This window comes from Nerophis ophidion, linkage group LG23 (assembly GCF_033978795.1).
Source record: "Nerophis ophidion isolate RoL-2023_Sa linkage group LG23, RoL_Noph_v1.0, whole genome shotgun sequence".
Lineage (NCBI taxonomy): Eukaryota > Metazoa > Chordata > Actinopteri > Syngnathiformes > Syngnathidae > Nerophis > Nerophis ophidion.
The window spans coordinates 17771848-17791962 of NC_084633.1; the positions used below are offsets into that span (position 1 = coordinate 17771848).

The following is a 20115-nucleotide window of genomic DNA, read 5'->3' on the forward strand; positions in this document are numbered from 1 at the left end:
TGTCTGTGTTTTCTTCCTAGGAGCAGTTTTTTCTGTGTTTTATTCTCAGGGGGCGCTAGAGCACAATTTTGAGTTTTGGGGTTTGTTTTTTTTAATTAGATCTTAATTTTTGCCAGTCCTGATGTGTGTGTCCAGTTTGGTGAGTTTTGAAGCATTTTAAGGGGGTCAAATTACAGCTCAAACAGGGAAAAATGACATCGTTTAGGAAACTTTTGTGTTGAAGGGTTTTTTGCCAACTTCTTGTTGATTTTTGCTGAAGGAAGTCAGTGTATGAAAAGTAGGTCTAAGTGAGACCTACATAGAGATTTTTCTTTCATGTCTCTCCGACATTCTTACTGGAATTTACAAGCAGTTTTGTCTGTGTTTTCTTCCTAGGAGCAGTTTTTTCTGTGTTTTATTCCTAGGGGGCGCTAGAGCGCAATTTTGAGTTTTGGGGTTTGTTTTTTTTAATTAGATCGTAATTTTCGCCAGTCCTGATGTGTGTGTACAGTTTGGTGAGTTTTGAAGCATTTTAAAAGTGTCAAATTACAGCTCAAAGAGGCAAAAATGAAAATGTTTAGGAAACTTTTGTGTTGAAGGGGTTTTTTTGCCAACTTAGTGTTGATTTTTGCTGAAGGAGGTCAGTGTATGAAATGTAGGTGTAAGTGAGACCTACATGGAGGTTTTTGTTTCATGTCTCTACGACATTCTTACCGGAAGTTACAAGCAGTTGTATCTGTTTTCTTCCCAAGAGTAGTTTTGTCAGTGTTTTATTCCTAGGGGGCGCTAGAACGCAATTTGGAGTTTTGTTTTTTTTCATTAGATCGCAATTTTCACCAGTCCTGATGTGTGTGTCGAGCTTGGTGAATTTTGAAGCATTTTAAGAGGATCAAATTACAGCTCAAAGAGGCAAAAATTACAATTTTTAGGAAACTTTTGTGTTGAAGGAGTTTTTGCCAAGTTCTTGTTGATTTTTGCTGAAGAAAGTTAGCGTATGAAATGTAGTTCTAAGTCAGACCTACATAGAGGTTTTTGTTTAATGTCTCTACGACATTCTTACCAGAAGTTACAAGCAGTTTGGTCTGTGTTTTCTTCCCAAGAGCAGTTTTGTCAGAGTTTTATTCCTAGGGGGCGCTAGAGCGCAATTTTGAGTATTTTTTTTTTTTTTCATTAGATCGCAATTTTCACCAGTCCTGATGTGTGTGTCGAGTTTGGTGAGTTTTGAAGTATTTTAAGGGGGTCAAATTACAGCTCAAAGAGGCAAAAATGACAATTTTTAGGAAACTTTTGTGTTGAAGGGGTTTTGGCCAACTTCTCGTTGATTTTTGCTGAAGGAAGTCAATGTATGAAATGTAGGTCTAAGTGAGACCTACATAGAGATTTTTGTTTCATGTCTCTACGAAATTCCTAACGGAAGTTACAAGCAGTTTTGTCTGTGTTTTCTTCCTAGGAGCAGTTTTTTCTGTGTTTTATTCCCAGGGGGCGCTAGAGCACAATTTTTAGTTGTTTTTATTTTTATTTTTTAAATTAGATCTTAATTTCCGCCAGTTCTGATGTGTGTGTCCAGTTTGGTGAGTTTTGAAGTATTTTAAGGGGGTCAAATTACAGCTCAAAGAGGCGAAAATGACAATTTTTAGGAAACTTTTGTGTTGAAGGGGTTTTGGCCAACTTCTCGTTGATTTTTGCTGAAGGAAGTCAATGTATGAAATGTAGGTCTAAGTGAGACCTACATAGAGTTTTTTGTTTTATGTCTGTACGACATTCCTAACGAAAGTTACAAGCAGTTTTGTCTGTGTTTTGTCCTAGGGGACGCTAGAGCGCAATTTTGATTTTTTTATTACTATTATTTTTTTATTATATGGCAATTTTCGCCAGTCCTGATGTGTATGTGTAAAATTTGGGGAGTTTTGAAGCATGCTAAGGGGGTCAAATTACAGCTCGAAGAGGCGGCGGAGTAATAATAATAATAAATAATAATAATAATAATAATATTAAAACCTTAGAAATACAATAGGGTCCTCTGTCCCAAAGGGACATTCAGTCCCTAAAGCAACAATTGATTAATCGCAGAAAATACACACGCATTGATTCAAATCCTATTCATAATTGTTGAATAAACATGTTTTATTTACTTTTTATTTTATGCAGGCATCTTCACGGAGTGCTAAACTTTCTCTCTTATTTCCAACATGACTTGACTATTAAAAAAAACGTCTTCAACCACTTGTTTTAGACTTGTGACAACACTTGGTCACAATGGCAGGGCATCTGTCGCTTCATCCTGGACAATATTTATGACAAATTTGTGCTTTACTTTAAAGATGTAATTTTTTTGTTTTACACTGTATGAACAAAAATTTGAAAAGGAATTCTACCTTTGCAACCTCATTATTTTATTGGCTAAGTTTTACATTCATAAGTGTAAGTTTCTTAATACCCGTCCTATCTTTTGTGCCTTTAAAAAAGATCTGGAACTTTACATTAAAACGCTCTCTACCTCTAACAACAAAAAAGCTGTGAAAACAATGATGCTGTGTTCCAAATCTAAGTTGTTTGATGAATCTGAATAAGCCTACGGCTTTGCATTTTGTTTATTATATATATATATATATATATATATTTTTGTATTCTATTTTTATTATTTTGAACTTACAACCCCCTGGCGCTGTTTTGTACTGTTTTCATAATGTTTTATATTGTTGTTCGACTTACTGTTTGTAATTGTTGAAATTTATAAATAAACCTTTAAAAAAACAAAAACAAAAAAAAAACGTCTTTTATTTTATACAGGCATCTTCACAGAGTGCTAAACTTTCTTTCTTGTTTCTTTTTTTTTTTTGATTTTAATTTTTTTTAATGAACTTTAACAACACATATTTTTTTAAACAAACAGATTCCGATTCAATAAAATTGTCAGTTTATTTGATGTAAAAAAATATGGAAACGTAAAACAAAAAGTTACATGAATTCAGTGTCCAAAATAAGCTTTTGTAATAGACACACATTAACCTGCAAAGTAACTTTAATTAACTATAATTATAACTATAAATCATTCATAAGAATCTATTTTATTAAATGCATTTTTGTCCTTCCCTTCACAGATTGTTTTGTTTACATCTACTGGGACAAATGGGACCGGGTGAAGCCCTCCTTTGCCTCATCTGTACTAAAGTCATGATTTTGACTGTCAATTGTGGAAAAGGCAGCTAGCTGCATTGTTCTGCATCTGCATGTGCCAATAAACCGTTTGATAACGTGGGTTTAAAAAATGTAACAGCAAGTCATTGAGTAGTTTTTTAGTGAAAGTGGGAACATCCAAGTCACTGAACATATGAAAGAAATAAGAATAAAAAAGTTTGAATTTTAAAGGGGCAGATCCTTATATGTTCAAGGATTCTATCTTTGACTGGTGGTGGTAGTTTTCCTGACATCTTGGGAGACTTGATGAAGAGCGGGGTCCACGGCGATAAAACATACCAATATGCATCGCAATAGACAGCTAATCGATATCAATAAAAGAGTCACCTAGACAGTATGGAAGATTTTTCCAAAGGGGACCGTAGTCAGACCAATGTGGTCTGTGAATGATGACCGCTAATACCACGCTTTCTTAGCCACGCTCACCCTTTAGAGCACTGCTGTAACGTCCTGGCACTAAACCTGCAGAAAATAGTTCTTCTCAAGTTTCTCTTTTTATATTTTCACACTTTGCACTATTTTCTTACACTTTGAGGCATTTCTTACAAATTCTTTATTTTTGCATGTTCATTTTAAAAGGTTATATTAGGTGTTCAGTGATTTTACTTTTTTGTTTACATTGTATTCCATGATTGACATTTCCTTTCTGCCTTAATATCTGAAGGGTCTTTCTTTTTTATTTCCAACATGACTTGACTATTAAAAAAACATCTTTTATTTTATACAGGCATTTTCACGGAGTGCTAAACTTTCTGTCTTATTTCCAACATGACTTGACTATTAAAAAAAAAACTATTTTATTTTATACAGGCATATTCACGGAGTGCTAAACTTTCTGTCTTATTTCCAACATGACTTGACTATTTAAAAAAAAAAAAACTATTTTATTTTATACAGGCATTTTCACGGAGTGCTAAACTTTCTGTCTTATTTCCAACATGACTTGACTATTTAAAAAAAAAAAACTATTTTATTTTATGCAGGCATTTTCACGGAGTGCTAAACTTTCTGTCTTATTTCCAACATGACTTGACTATTTAAAAAAAATAAACTATTTTATTTTATACAGGCATTTTCACGGAGTGCTAAACTTTCTGTCTTATTTCCAACATGACTTGACTATTTAAAAAAAATAAACTATTTTATTTTATACAGGCATTTTCACGGAGTGCTAAACTTTCTGTCTTATTTCCAACATGACTTGACTATTTAAAAAAAAAAAACTCTTTTATTTTATACAGGCATTTTCACGGAGTGCTAAACTTTCTGTCTTATTTCCAACATGACTTGACTATTTCAAAAAAAAAAAACTATTTTATTTTATACAGGCATTTTCACGGAGTGCTAAACTTTCTGTCTTATTTCCAACATGACTTGACTATTCAAAAACAATAAACTATTTTATTTTATACAGGCATTTTCACGGAGTGCTAAACTTTCTGTCTTTTTTCCAACATGACTTGACTATTTAAAAAAAAAACTATTTTATTTTATACAGGCATTTTCACGGAGTGCTAAACTTTCTGTCTTATTTCCAACATGACTTGACTATTTAAAAAAAAAAAACTATTTTATTTTATACAGGCATTTTCACGGAGTGCTAAACTTTCTGTCTTATTTCCAACATGACTTGACTATTTAAAAAAAAAACTATTTTATTTTATACAGGCATTTTCACAGAGTGCTAAACTTTCTGTCTTATTTCCAACATGACTTGACTATTTAAAAAAAAAAACTATTTTATTTTATACAGGCATTTTCACGGAGTGCTAAACTTTCTGTCTTATTTCCAACATGACTTGACTATTTAAAAAAAAAAACTATTTTATTTTATACAGGCATTTTCACGGAGTGCTAAACTTTCTGTCTTATTTCCAACATGACTTGACTATTTAAAAAAAAAACTATTTTATTTTATACAGGCATCTTCACGGAATGCTAAACTTTCTGTCTTATTTCCAACATGACTTGACTATTTAAAAAAAAAAACTCTTTTATTTTATACAGGCATTTTCACGGAATGCTAAACTTTCTGTCTTATTTCCAACATGACTTGACTATTTAAAAAAAAAAAAACTATTTTATTTTATACAGGCATTTTCACGGAGTGCTAAACTTTCGGTCTTATTTCCAACATGACTTGACTATTCAAAAACAATAAACTATTTTATTTTATACAGGCATCTTCACGGAATGCTAAACTTTCTGTCTTATTTCCAACATGACTTGACTATTTAAAAAAAAAAAAACATTTTATTTTATACAGGCATCTTCACGGAGTGCTAAACTTTCTGTCTTATTTCCAACATGACTTGACTATTTAAAAAAAAAAACTATTTTATTTTATACAGGCATCTTCACGGAATGCTAAACTTTCTGTCTTATTTCCAACATGACTTGACTATTTAAAAAAAAAACTATTTTATTTTATACAGGCATTTTCACGGAATGCTAAACTTTCTGTCTTATTTCCAACATGACTTGACTATTTAAAAAAAAATATATTTTATTTTATACAGGCATTTTCACGGAGTGCTAAACTTTTTGTCTTATTTCCAACATGACTTGACTATTTAAAAAAAACAACTATTTTATTTTATACAGGCATCTTCACGGAATGCTAAACTTTCTGTCTTATTTCCAACATGACTTGACTATTTAAAAAAAAAAAACTATTTTATTTTATACAGGCATCTTCACGGAATGCTAAACTTTCTGTCTTATTTCCAACATGACTTGACTATTTAAAAACAATAAACTATTTTATTTTATACAGGCATTTTCACGGAGTGCTAAACTTTCTGTCTTATTTCCAACATGACTTGACTATTTAAAAAAATACATATATTTTATTTTATAGAGGCATTTTCACGGAGTGCTAAACTTTCTGTCTTATTTCCAACATGACTTGACTATTTAAAAAAAAACTATTTTATTTTATACAGGCATCTTCACGGAATGCTAAACTTTCTGTCTTATTTCCAACATGACTTGACTATTTAAAAAAAAAACTATTTTATTTTATACAGGCATTTTCACGGAATGCTAAACTTTCTGTCTTATTTCCAACATGACTTGACTATTTAAAAAAAAATATATTTTATTTTATACAGGCATTTTCACGGAGTGCTAAACTTTTTGTCTTATTTCCAACATGACTTGACTATTTAAAAAAAACAACTATTTTATTTTATACAGGCATCTTCACGGAATGCTAAACTTTCTGTCTTATTTCCAACATGACTTGACTATTTAAAAAAAAAAAACTATTTTATTTTATACAGGCATCTTCACGGAATGCTAAACTTTCTGTCTTATTTCCAACATGACTTGACTATTTAAAAACAATAAACTATTTTATTTTATACAGGCATTTTCACGGAGTGCTAAACTTTCTGTCTTATTTCCAACATGACTTGACTATTTAAAAAAATACATATATTTTATTTTATAGAGGCATTTTCACGGAGTGCTAAACTTTCTGTCTTATTTCCAACATGACTTGACTATTTAAAAAAAAACTATTTTATTTTATACAGGCATCTTCACGGAATGCTAAACTTTCTGTCTTATTTCCAACATGACTTGACTATTTAAAAAAAAAACTATTTTATTTTATACAGGCATTTTCACGGAGTGCTAAACTTTCTGTCTTATTTCCAACATGATTTGACTATTAAAAAAAAAAAACTATTTTATTTTATACAGGCATTTTCACGGAGTGCTAAACTTTCTGTCTTATTTCCAACATGACTTGACTATTTAGAAAAAATAAACTATTTTATTCTATACAGGCATTTTCACGGAGTGCTAAACTTTCTGTCTTATTTCCAACATGACTTGACTATTTAAAAAAAAAACTATTTTATTTTATACAGGCATCTTCACGGAATGCTAAACTTCCTCTCGGGGTCCTGACCAGACTTGAATTTCGACATGGCGACTTTCACCACCGGTCTATTAAAACCTTGGACGCCAAGGTAATAAAACATGTTTTTAAGTTAAACATACTGATAGTTTGTGTAATATAATGTTTAAGAGAATGCTTTTGTTTGAAAGAAACGATAAATGGAGGGATACATTCTGTCGCATTGCTGTAATTGTGTATTGATGAGTTGAAGATGAGCCAATAAGCAGCACTGCAGTGTTGTTGATAAAACATGAATTACAAGTACTGAATATTTACTCACTTTGTGTTGCTCATTAGTTCATACACTATATTGCCCAAAGTATTTGGCTTCCCCTACAATTGATAAAACAAAACAAAACACAGAGGCTATTTCAGGGGTCAACAACATTTTTGAAAGCAAGAGCTACTTCTTGGGTACTGATTAATGCGAAGGGCTACCAGTTTGATACACACTTAATTAAATTGCCAGAAATAGCCCATCCATCCATTTCCTACCGCTTATTCCCTTTTGAGGTCGCTGGCGCCTATCTCAGCTTCAATCAGGCGGAAGGCGGTGTACACCCTGGACAAGTCGCCACCTCATTGCAGGGCCAACGCAGATATACAGACAACATTCACACACTAGGGATCATTTTAGTGTTGCCAATCAACCAGGTGCATGTCTTCGGAAGTGGGAGGAAGCCGGAACGATTTGCTCAATTTACTTTTAATGAATAAATCTGTATAGATATATTAAAAAATGGGTATTTCTGTCTGTAATTCCGTCGTACATTTTTTTTCCTTTTACGGAAGGTTTTTTGTGGGGAATAAATGACGAAAAAAAACACTTAATTGACCGGTTTAAAAGAGGAGAAAACAGGAAAAAAATAAAAATTTAATTTTGAAACAGTTTATCTTCAGTTTCGACTCTTTGAAATTCAAAATCAACCGAAAAAAGAAGAGAAAAGCTAGCTAATTTGAATCTTTTTGTTAAAATTAAAAAAAGAGTCTATGGAACATCCATCCATCCATCATCTTCCGCTTATCCGAGGTCGGGTCGCGGGGGCAGCAGCCTAAGCAGGGAAACCCAGACTTCCCTATCTCCAGCCACTTCGTCGAGCTCTTCCCGGGGGATCCCGAGGCGTTCCCAGGCCAGCCGGGAGACATAGTCTTCCCAACGTGTCCTGGGTCTTCCCCGTGGCCTCCTACCAGCTGGACGTGCCCTAAACACCTCCCTAGGGAGGCGTTCGGGTGGCATCCTGACCAGATGCCCGAACCACCTCATCTGGCTCCTCTCGATGTGAAGGAGCAGCGGCTTTACTTTGAGTTCCTCCCGGATGACAGAGCTTCTCACCCTATCTCTAAGGGAGAGCCCCGCCACCCGGCGGAGGAAACTCATTTCGGCCGCTTGTACCCGTGATCTTATCCTTTCGGTCATGACCCAAAACTCATGACCATAGGTGAGGATGGGAACGTAGATCGACCGGTAAATTGAGAGCTTTGCCTTCCGGCTCAGCTCCTTCTTCACCACAACGGATCGATACAACGTCCGCATTACTGAAGACGCCGCACCGATCCGCCTGTCGATCTCACGATCCACTCTTCCCTCACTCGTGAACAAGACTCCTAGGTACTTGAACTCCTCCACTTGGGGGAGGGTCTCCTCCCCAACCCGGAGATGGCACTCCAACCTTTTCCGGGCGAGAACCATGGACTCGGACTTGGAGGTGCTGATTCTCATTCCGGTCGCTTCACACTCGGCTGCGAACCGATCCAGTGAGAGCTGAAGATCCCGGTCAGATGAAGCCATCAGGACTACATCATCTGCAAAAAGCAGAGACCTAATCCCGTGGCCACCAAACCGGATCCCCTCAACGCCTTGGCTGCGCCTAGAAATTCTGTCCATAAAAGTTATGAACAGAATCGGTGACAAAGGACAGCCTTGGCGGAGTCCAACCCTCACTGGAAATGTGTCCGACTTACTGCCGGCAATGCGGACCAAGTTCTGGCACTGATCGTACAGGGAGCGGACCGCCACAATAAGACAGTCCGATACCCCATACTCTCTGAGCACTCCCCACAGGACTTCCCGAGGGACACGGTCGAATGCCTTCTCCAAGTCCACAAAGCACATGTAGACTGGTTGGGCAAACTCCCATGCACCCTCAAGAACCCTGCCGAGAGTATAGAGCTGGTCCACAGTTCCACGACCAGGACGAAAACCACACTGTTCCTCCTGAATCCGAGGTTCGACTATCCGGCGAAGCCTCCTCTCCAGTACACCTGAATAAACCTTACCGGGAAGGCTGAGGAGTGTGATCCCACGATAGTTGGAACACACCCTCCGGTCCCCCTTCTTAAAGAGAGGGACCACCACCCCGGTCTGCCAATCCAGAGGTACCGCCCCCGATGTCCACGCGATGCTGCAGAGTCTTGTCAACCAAGACAGCCCCACAGCATCCAGAGCCTTAAGGAACTCCGGGCGGATCTCATCCACCCCTGGGGCCTTGCCGCCGAGGAGCTTTTTAACTACCTCAGCGACCTCAGCCCCAGAAATCGGAGAGTCCACTGCAGCCTCCCCAGGCACCGCTTCCTCAAAGGAAGACGTGTTGGTGGGATTGAGGAGGTCTTCGAAGTATTCCCTCCACCGATCCACAACATCCACAGTCGAAGTCAGCAGAACACCATCCGCACCATACACGGTGTTGATAGTGCACTGCTTCCCCTTCCTGAGGCGGCGTATGGTGGTCCAGAATCGCTTCGAAGCCGTCCGGAAGTCGTTTTCCATGGCTTCCCCAAACTCTTCCCATGTCCGAGTTTTTGCCTCTATGGAACATCATTAAATAAATGATAAATGGGTTGTACTTGTATAGCGCTTTTCTACCTTCAAGGTACTCAAAGCGCTTTGACACTACTTCCACATTTACCCATTCACACACACATTCACACACTGATGGAGGGAGCTGTCATGCAAGGCGCTAACCAGCACCCATCAGGAGCAAGGGTGAAGTGTCTTGCTCAGGACACAACGGACGTGACCAAGTTGGTACTAGGTGGGATTTGAACCAGGGACCTTTGGGTTGCACGCGGCCATTCTCCCAATGCATTAGTAATTTTTTCTGATTAAAATTAATTTTAGAATTTTGATGACATGTTTTAAATAGGTTAAAATCCAATCTGGACTTTGTTAGAATATATAACAAATTGGACCAAGCTATATTTCTAACAATAACAAATCATTATCTTTTCTAGATTTTCCAGAACAAAAATTTTAAAAGAAATTCAAAAGACTTTGAAATAGGATTTAAATTTGATTCTAAAGATTTTCTAGATTCACCAGAATAATTTTTGGGAATTTTAATCATGTATTTCACAAATATTCTTCGTCAAAAAAACAGAAGCTACAATGAAGAATTAAATTAAAATGTATTTATTATTCTTTACGATAAAAAAAATAAATTTACTTGAACATTGATTTAAATTGTCAGGAAAGAAGAGGGAGGAATTTAAAAGGTAGAAAGGTATATGTGTTTAAAAAATACTAAAATCATTTTTAAGGTTGTCTTTTTTCTCTAAAATTGTCTTTCTTAAAGTTATAAGAAGCAAAGTAAAAATATAAATGAATTTATCTAAACAAGTGAAGACCAAGTCTTTGAAATATTTTCTTGGATTTTCAAATTCTATTTCAGTTTTGTCTCTCTTAGAATGAAAAATGTCGAGCAAAGCGAGACCAGCTTGCTAGTAAATAAAAAAAATAGAGGCAGCTCACTGGTAAGTGCTGCTATTTGAGCTATTTTTAGAACAGGCCAGCGGGCGACTCATATGGTCCCTACGGGCTACCTGGTGCCCGCGGGCACCGCATTGGTGACCCCTGGGCTATTCCATCCTTACAAGCCTGTTTCATAGGTTTCCCTGCTCTTCAGGGGATTTTTTAAAATCCCCCTGCAGAACAGGCTCGTACAGATGAAACAGCCTCTGTGTATTTTCCAAACCTGACGTATATTCCGCTGTATCCCGGTATTGAGCACTGTACAACGGATAAACCACAGAAATATATACTATATTGCCAAAAGTATTTGGCCACTCATCCAAATGATGAGAATCCGGGGTCCGAATCACTTGGCCCGGACACAGGTGTATAAAATCAAGCACTTAGGCATGGAGACTGTTTCTACAAACATTTGTGACAGAATGGGCCGCTCTCAGTGATTTCCAGCGTGGAACGGTCGTCGGATGCCACCTGTGCAACGAATCCAGTCGTAAAATTTTCTCGCTCCTAAATATTTCAAAGTCAACTTTATTATAAGAAAATGGAAGAGTTTTGGAACAACAGCAACTCAGCCACGAAAACTGACATAGATGGGTCAGCGGATGCTAAAAGCGCATAGTGCAAAGACTTGCTGCACAGTCAGTTGCTACAGAGCTCCAAACTTCATGGGACCTTCCAATCAGCCCACGTACAGTACGCAGAGAGCTTCGTGGAATGGAGTTCCATGGCCGAGCAGCTGCATCTAAGCCATGCATCACCCAGCCCAATGCAAAGCGTGGGATGCAGTGGTGTAAAGCACGTCGCCACTGGACTCTAGAGCACTGGAGACGTGTTGTCTGGAGTGATGGGATGAATCACGCTTTTCCATCTGACAATCTGATGGACGAGTCTGGGTTTGGAGGTTGCCAGGAGAACGCTACATTTTGGACTGCATTGTGCTGAGTGTGAAATTTAGTGGAGGAGGAATTATGGTGTGGGGTTAATTTTCAGGAGTTGGGCTTGGCCCCTTAGTTCCAGTGAAAGGAACTTTGAATGCTCTAGCATACCAAAACATTTTGGACAATTCCATGCTCCCAACCTTGTGGGAACAGTTTGGAGCGGGCCCCTTCATCTTCCAACATGTCCGTGCACCAAAGCAAGGTCCATAAAGATATGGATGACCGAGTCTGATGTAGATGAACTTGACTGGTCTGCACAGAGTCCTGACCTGAACTCGACAGAACACATTTGGGATGAATTAAAATAGAGACTGAGAGCCAGGCCTTCTCGACCAACATCAGTGTGTGACCTCACTAATGCACTTTTGGAAGAATGGTGGAAAATTCCTATAAACACACTCCGCAACCTTGTGGACAGCCTTCACAGAAGAGTTGAAGCTAATAATAGCTGCAAAGGGTGTACCGACATCATATTGAACCCTAAGGGTTTGGAATGGGATGGCACTTCAAGTTCATATGTGTGTCAATGCAGGTGGCCAAATACTTTTGGCAATATAGTGTATCTTACATCGTCATCAACATTGTGTGATATTCTGACGACAGTACCAATTAATATTTGGGGTTTTGCAGGGTGATGGCGATGCGATGGAGCAGATACAATCCTTACTACCTGGAGCCAGAGGTGAAGAAGGAGGCGTACAACAGACAAGAAACCGAACTGAGCGCCGAGGAGAAGGAAGCGCTGGAGCTGAAGGCAGTCAGACCCATCAAGGCAGCAATCAACAGTGTCTCCAGCTCGGTTTTTGACGAGCCGCTCGTCAAGTACTTGCACTTGTACAAAGGATGATTTGTATAACAAACATTTCATCACGTTTGTCTTTCCTTATTCCAGTAAATTCATCAACATGATGATGACGAAAGGAGAAAAGATTTTGGCAAAACAGATCATGACAGAGGTACTTGAACACACCATGAAGTGTTTAAAAAAAAAAAAAAAAAAAAGTGAAGTTGGCACGTTGTGTAAATGGTTAATTAAAGAATACAATGATTTGCAAATTCTTTTCAACTTATATGTAATTGAATAGACTGCAAAGACAAGATACTTAACATTCAAACTCAGAAACTTATTTTTTTTGCATATAATCCTTAATTTAGAATTTAATGGCAGCAACACATTGGAAAAAAAAGTTGTCACAGGGGCCTTTTGACCACTGTGTTACATGGCCTTTCCTTTTAACAACACTCAGCAAACGTTTGGGAACTGAGGAGGCCAATTTTTGAAGCTTTTCAGGTGGAATTCTTTCCAATTCTTGCTTGATGTACAGCTTAAGTTGTTCAACAGTCCAGGGTCTCCCTTGTCATATTGTCGACCTGTAGTCCACAGGTCTGGACTACAGGCAGGCCAGTCTACTACCCGCACTCTTTTACTATGAAGCCACGCTGTTGTAACACGTGGCTTGGCATTGTCATGCTGAAATAAGCAGGGGCGTCCATGAAAACCTTGCTTGGATGGCAATATATGTTGCTCCATAACCTGTATGTACCTTTCAGGATTAATGGTGCCCTCACAGATGTGTAAGTTACCCATGCCTTGGGCACTAATACACCCCCATACCATCACAGATGCTGGCTTTTGAACTTTGCTCCTACAACAATTCGGGTGGTTCTATTCCTCTTTGTTACGGAGGACACAACGTCCACAGTTTCCAAAAACAATTTGAAATGGGGCCTCGTCAGACCGCAGAACACTTTTTCATTTTGTGTCAGTCCATCTTAGATGATCTCGGGCCCAGCGAAGCCGACAGCATTTCTGGGTGTTGTTGATAGACGGCTTTGGCTTTGCATAGTAGAGTTTTATCTTGTACTTGCAGATATAGCGACAAACTGTAGTTACTGACAGTGGTTTTCTGAAGTGTTTCTGAGCCCATGTGGTGATATTCTTTACACACTGATGTCGCTTTTTGATGCCGTACCGCCTGAGGGATGGAAGGTCCGTAATATCATCGCTTACGTGCAGTGATTTCTCCAGATTCTCCGAACCTTTTGATGATATTACAGACCGTAGATGCTGAAATCCTTAAATTCCTTGGAATAGCTTGTTGAGAAATGTTCTTGTTAAACTGTTGGACAATGTGCAATTGTTCACTAAGTGGTGGCCCTCACCCTATCTTTGTTTGTGAATGACTGAGCATTTCATGGAAGCTGCTTTTATACCAAATCATGGCACCCGCCTGTTCCCAATTAGCCTGTTCACCTGTGGAATGTTCCTAATAAGTGTTTGATGAGCATTTCTCAACTTTCTCAGTCTTTTTTGTCACTTGTGCCAGCTTTTTTTAAATATTTTGCAGGCGTCAAATTCCAAATGAGCTAATATTTGCAAAAAAATATGGAAGTTTTTCAGTGTGAACATTAAGTATCTTGTCTTTGCAGTCTATTCAATTGAATACAGGTTGAAAAGGATTTGCAAATCATTCTATTGTTTTTTTTTACCATTTACACAACGTGCTAACTTCACTGGTTTTGGGTTTTGTCCATGCTCAACTGAGTACCAAGCCTGTAAATTATACTTATTCATAATATAGATTGGAAGGAGACATTTCATTGATGTGTTTATTCAAAACAGGGCCACTATTTTGAGGACAAGTCAAAACATATTTTACCCATTTTCCCCAGACTTTGGAGCATATCAAAAGGAAACAGGTGGAGAAATACCACAAAGCTCCGGAGGACAAGCGAGAGGAGATTGAGTGCAACCCTTACGCCATCTTCCACCAGGGTATAGAGAACTGCATGCCAGTAGTAGGTCTTGCTAGCATCACGAGAGGTGCAAGGGTCTACCAGGTCAGTGCTGATTTTAAGTTGTATACTACCGATTAAAAAAAGACTATTTTGTTTTAAATTTGAGGGGGAACATGTCTGATTTTTGAGAATTGTAGTCTATTTTTGATCTGTAAATTACTTTTAAAATATGTTTTTTAAGAAAAGTTTCAGTCACTTAAGAAAAACTATTTTTGAAGGTAAAAATGTAATTTTGGGTAAGTTATTTTCAAGAAACGTAAGTTTTCAGAAAATAAGTTATGTATTTTCCATAAAGTTTGACATTTTAGGAAAATAAATGATCATTTAAGGACTTTTTGATTTGTGGAGAAGTCAACTTTTGAGGAGGAAAAGTCAGTACAAATATATTTGTTACGGTTTTTATTGTGGCTGTAATTCTCCTTCATACACTATAATGCCAAAAGTATTTGTCCACCTGCCTTGACTCACATATGAACTTGAAGTGCCATCCCATTCTTTACCAATAGGGTTCAATATGATGTGGGTCCACCTTTTGCAGCTATTACAGCTTCAACTCTTTTGGGAAGGCTATCCACAAGGTTGCGGAGTGTGTTTATAGGAATTTTCCACCATTCGTCCAAAAGCGCATTGGTGAGGTCACACACTGATGTTGGTGGAGAAGGCCTGGCTCTCAGTCTCCTTTTTAATTAATCCCAATGGTGTATTATAGGGTTCAGGTTAGGACTCTGTGCAGGCCAGTCAAGTTTATCCACACCAGACTGTCATTTTCTTTATGGACATTGCTTTGTGCACTGGTGCACAGTCATGTTGGAAGAAGAAGGGACCCGCTCCAAACTGTTCCCACAAGGTTGGGAGCATGGAATTGTCCAAAATGTTTTGGTAACCTGGGGCATTCAAAGTTCCTTTCACTGGAACTAAGCAGCCAAGCCCAGCTTCTGAAAAACAACTCCACACCATAATTCCTCCTCCACCAAATTTCACGCTCCGCACAATGCGGTCCAAAATGTAGCGTTCTCTTGGCAACCTCCAAACCCAGACTGGGTCATCAGAGGGCCAGATTGAAAAGTGTGATTCATCACTCCAGAGAAGGCATCTCCACTGCTCTAGAGTCCATCGGCGACGTGCTTTACACCACTGCATCCCACGCTTTGCATTAGACTTGGTGACGTATGGCTTAGATGCAGCTGCTTGGCCATGGAAACCCATTCCATGAAGCTCTCTGCGCACCGTACGTGGGCTGATTGGAAGGTCACATGAAGTTAGGAGCTCTGTAGCAACAAGTCGAAGTCAGAAAGTCCCTTCGGGATCCGCTGAGCCTTCTGTCAATTTACATGGCCTACCACTTGGTGGCTGAGTTGCTGTTGTTCCCAAACTCTTCCATTTTTTTTTTTTTTATAATAAACCCGACAGTTGTGTTTGGAATATTTAGGAGCGAGGAAATTTCACGACTGGATTTGTTGCACAGGTGGCATCCTATAACAGTTCCACGCTGGAAATCACTGAAAGCGGCCCATAGTTTCACAAATGTTTGTAGAAACAGTCTCCATGCCTATAGTAAGTGCTTGTTTTATACACCTGTGGCCGGGCCAGGTGATTAGAACACCTGATTCTCATCATTTGTATGGGTGGTCAAATATTTTTGGCAATATAGTGCATCTGTACCTAACAGTTGATACACCAAAAATAACCGGCAGTAACTTTACCGTGTATCTACACCCTCTACTCACCCAGGTGCCTGTGCCGCTGAAAGACAGTCGACGTCGCTTCCTGGCAATGAAATGGATGATCACGGAGTGCAGAGAGAACAAACACCGCCGCGTGCACATGTACGAAAAACTCTCCCAAGAGCTGCTGGTGGCCGCCGCCAAGGAGGGCGTCGTTTTCAAGAAGAAGATCGATATGCACAAGATGGCCGAATCCAACAGAGCATACGCCCATTACCGCTGGTGGTAGTCAAAGACTGGATGTTGGAAGGTGACAAAGGCTTTTGTAGATAATGAACACAACAAACTGCAATGACAGTGCACTAACAAAGGGGATTCGTATCCATCACACCTTGAATTAGGAATTTTTGCAAAATTGAAACCTAATAAAGCAGTGGTGTCAAACTCAGATACAGAGTGGGCCAAAATTTAAAACTGAACAAAGCCGCGGGCCAAGGTTGAACAAATGAACCTTTTAATAGCGACCCAAACAAGTTTTGCATTGAATATTGGACAAGCAAGGCTTATATAACTTTGTAGTGACATGCAAAATCGAGTTTTCAAATAATAACAATAATAATAAAAAATATCAATGGCCTTTCAAATAAAAATTGCTCCTAGGGATAGGTTGATGGGCAACACTAAAAGGTCTCTAGTGTGTGAGCGTGAATGTTGTCTGTCTATCTGTGTTGGCCCTGCGATGAGGTAACGACTTGTCCAGGGTGTACGCCGCCTTCCGCCCGATTGTAACTGAGATAGGCACCAGCACCCCTGCGACCCCAAAGGGAATAAGCGTTAGAAAATGGATGGATGGATGGATGAATGCCTCTTTTCTATTTGCAGCCTTCTGAGGTAAATATCAACATTAACATTTTTTCCACAGGCTATCCATCCATCCATCCATCATCTTCCGCTTATCCGAGGTCGGGTCGCGGGGGCAACAGCCTAAGCAGGGAAACCCAGACTTCCCTCTCCCCAGCCACTTCGTCTAGCTCTTCCCGGGGGATCCCGAGGCGTTCCCAGGCCAGCCGGGAGACATAGTCTTCCCAACGTGTCCTGGGTCTGATAAATTTGAAAATAAAATAACAATGAGGTGGGCGGGGTTGGAGGGGGGCGGGGTTTGGTTGTAGGTGGGGTGTATGTTGTAGCGTCCCGGAAGAGTTTGTGCTGCAAGGGTTTCTGGGTATTTGTTCTGTTGTGTTCATGTTCTGTTACGGTGCGGATGTTGTAGGTGGGGTGTATGTTGTAGCGTCCCGGAAGAGTTTGTGCTGCAAGAGGTTCTGGGTATTTGTTCTGTTGTGTTCATGTTCTGTTACGGTGTTTGTTATTCTTGCTTGGTGTGACTTCACAGTGTGGCGCATATTTGTAATAGTGTTAAAGTAGTTTATACGGCCACCCTCAGTGTGACCTGTATGGCTGTTGACCAAGTAAGCCTTGCATTCACTTGTGTGTGTGTGCAAGCCACTAGTGATGGGTTGATGAGGCTTCGTGAAGCGTTTCGACACATTGCAAAACTGTTTTGCTACTGTGTCACTAAATACTGACATCTGCTGGACATTAAAAATCCCTACAGGCAACCTATGGACCGACTCAACTGACACTGATTTTATGATCTAGTACAGGGGTCGGGAACCTTTTTGGCTGAGTGAGCCATACAAGCCAAATATTTTTAAAAGTATTTCCGTGAGAGCCATATAATATTTTTTTAACACTGAATACAACTATATACGTGCATTTTTAAGAAAGACCAACATTTTTAGATTATAATAAGTCTCTTATTCTTTTTAATAACATTGTTATTCTTAGGCTAACTAAAAATATATAAAATACTTCTTACCATTAATGCGACTTCTAGAACAGCTGCGGTAGAAACTGGATGGATGGATGAAAATGCATGAGAATGTTTTATATTTGGAACATCATTTTGACACTTTTTACCAGCGGAATTATTCATTACTTCTCGTGTTAAGCAATGTCAGCTAAGATTTATCTGAGAGCCAAGTGCAGTCATCAAAAGAGCCACATCTGGCTCTAGAGCCATAGGTTCCCTACCCCTGACCTAGTATATACAATAATATAAACCAAGTCATTGTATTTCATATCTTCATTTAAATCAATGGTTCCCAAACTTTTGCAGGCTGGCGCCCCCTTGGCCCCCCAGTGAATTCCTAGCGCCCCCCCCCCCCCCGACCCCCATCCCCCCCAACCCCCACAGACACATATGGAAACAAACACCTCTTTCTTGATATTTGGTATGCTGCAATTTGAAAAGAGAAAGGTTAAACACAAATGTGTATTTCAAAAATAAAACCCAATTTAGTAAACCAATTTATTTTTTAGCAGTTTTAACTGTTTCAGCAACATAGAATGGTAAATAAACATTCCACCAGTAACCTTCATTGTCTCACACTTAATATTAATGGGATGGATGTGCTTGGTGCAGGGACATAGGCTTCTCAACATCAGGCTGGAACTCACTAAGAAGAAGTCGTAGATCCCCGCGGATCTACGATGGATCTGACTGGGCCAGAGCGGCGTGTGGTAACCGGACCCTGATGCGTCGTCCACTGACTCGTCCTGCTGCACGTGTTGTGTACAAATCGTCAAACAAACGTTCAAACTTCTGACGTTGACTTCGGACTGCTGCCCCCCTACCGCCCCCTTCTTCCTCACCGCCCCCCCAAATCTTTCCACCGCCCCCAGGGGGCGGTACCGCCCACTTTGGGAACCACTGATTTAAATAATACTTGTGGACTGGGATATATTTTTTTAATACATACGCTCTGAATATACACTGTTGATTGATTGGAACTTTTATTAGTAGATTGCACAGTTCAGTACATATTCCGTACAATTGACTGCTAAATGGGAACACCCGAATAAGTTTTTCAACTTGTTTAAGTCGGGGAATACGTTAATCAATTCATGGTAAAAACGTAATGGGTGATCCATCGAGCTGGATTTGAACCAGTGCCCAAAGGAAGTCAGCATGAGCAACTACAGCCCTCCACTCTACCAAGGGATTGGCTGTTACCGCTTTTTAATGTAACCAATCAGATGGTTGTGTGGGTGGGATAATGCTGGGGGCTGAGACCGAGGCAGAAGAAGCAAAGCAGCTTGTTAAGACCTTACCTTAGAAACAACAATACAAATACACGTACCTTTACACCCCTACTAACAGATCAAGTGGAAACTTTGAGAGAACAGGATGAAACGACAAGGAAATGAACACAATTACCTTTTTTTCCAATATGATCAAAATATTGCCACACGGCAGAAATGATCGCCGACGACGATAAATTACAAATGACCAATGAGAAAAGTGCGGCGATTCTGTTGAGAGATGCGCTTCCATATAAACACAGTTTGCTGCGCAGACGTCAGTTCGCGTATCGGTCACGTGACTTTCGAAAAGCGGTACGCGCACAGACACAGGGTCTTGCTCTATGAGCTCGACGCATGCGCCGATGCCGGACCCATCACTACAAGCCACATATTCTGTGACATGGCAGGCACGCTGTTTGTATGGAGGAAAAGCGGACGTGACGACAGGTTGTAGAGGACGCTAAGGGCGGGCCTGAAATATTGTTGTCTGGGTAGAAATCGGGGGAAATTCGAGAGAATGGTTGCCCCGGGAGATTTTCGGAAGGGGCACAGAACTTCGGGAGTCTCCCAGGAAAATCGGGAGGGTTGGCAAGTACGAGTATTAGCGGGGAATGCGGTGTTACAGCAGCACCGCCACTGTATTGTACCGGCGGGCCAGCTCTAATGTTAATTTGATATTGCCTCAAGGCCCAAAAGAAATGACACGGCGGGCCATATTTGGCTTGCGGGCCAGAG

The 20115-nt window shown here is 39.6% G+C and overlaps 1 protein-coding gene across 2 annotated transcripts; it reads left to right on the top strand.

Moving 5' to 3' along the window:
- Positions 1–7030: 7030 nt before the first annotated feature.
- mrps7 (mitochondrial ribosomal protein S7) lies at positions 7031–17858 on the top strand. Of its 2 annotated transcripts, XM_061885067.1 has the most exons (6): positions 7031–7157; positions 12404–12595; positions 12666–12729; positions 14447–14614; positions 16304–16546; positions 17159–17858. In XM_061885067.1, the coding sequence occupies exons 1-5, from the start codon at positions 7114–7116 to the stop codon at positions 16523–16525; spliced, it is 690 nt and encodes a 229-aa protein (XP_061741051.1). In that variant the 5' UTR covers positions 7031–7113; the 3' UTR covers positions 16526–16546; positions 17159–17858. The 2 variants fall into 2 exon arrangements, with proteins under 2 accessions (XP_061741051.1, XP_061741050.1); XM_061885066.1 differs by lacking the exon at positions 17159–17858 and having other exon boundaries at positions 16304–16684.
- The last annotated feature ends 2257 nt before the right edge of the window (positions 17859–20115 follow it).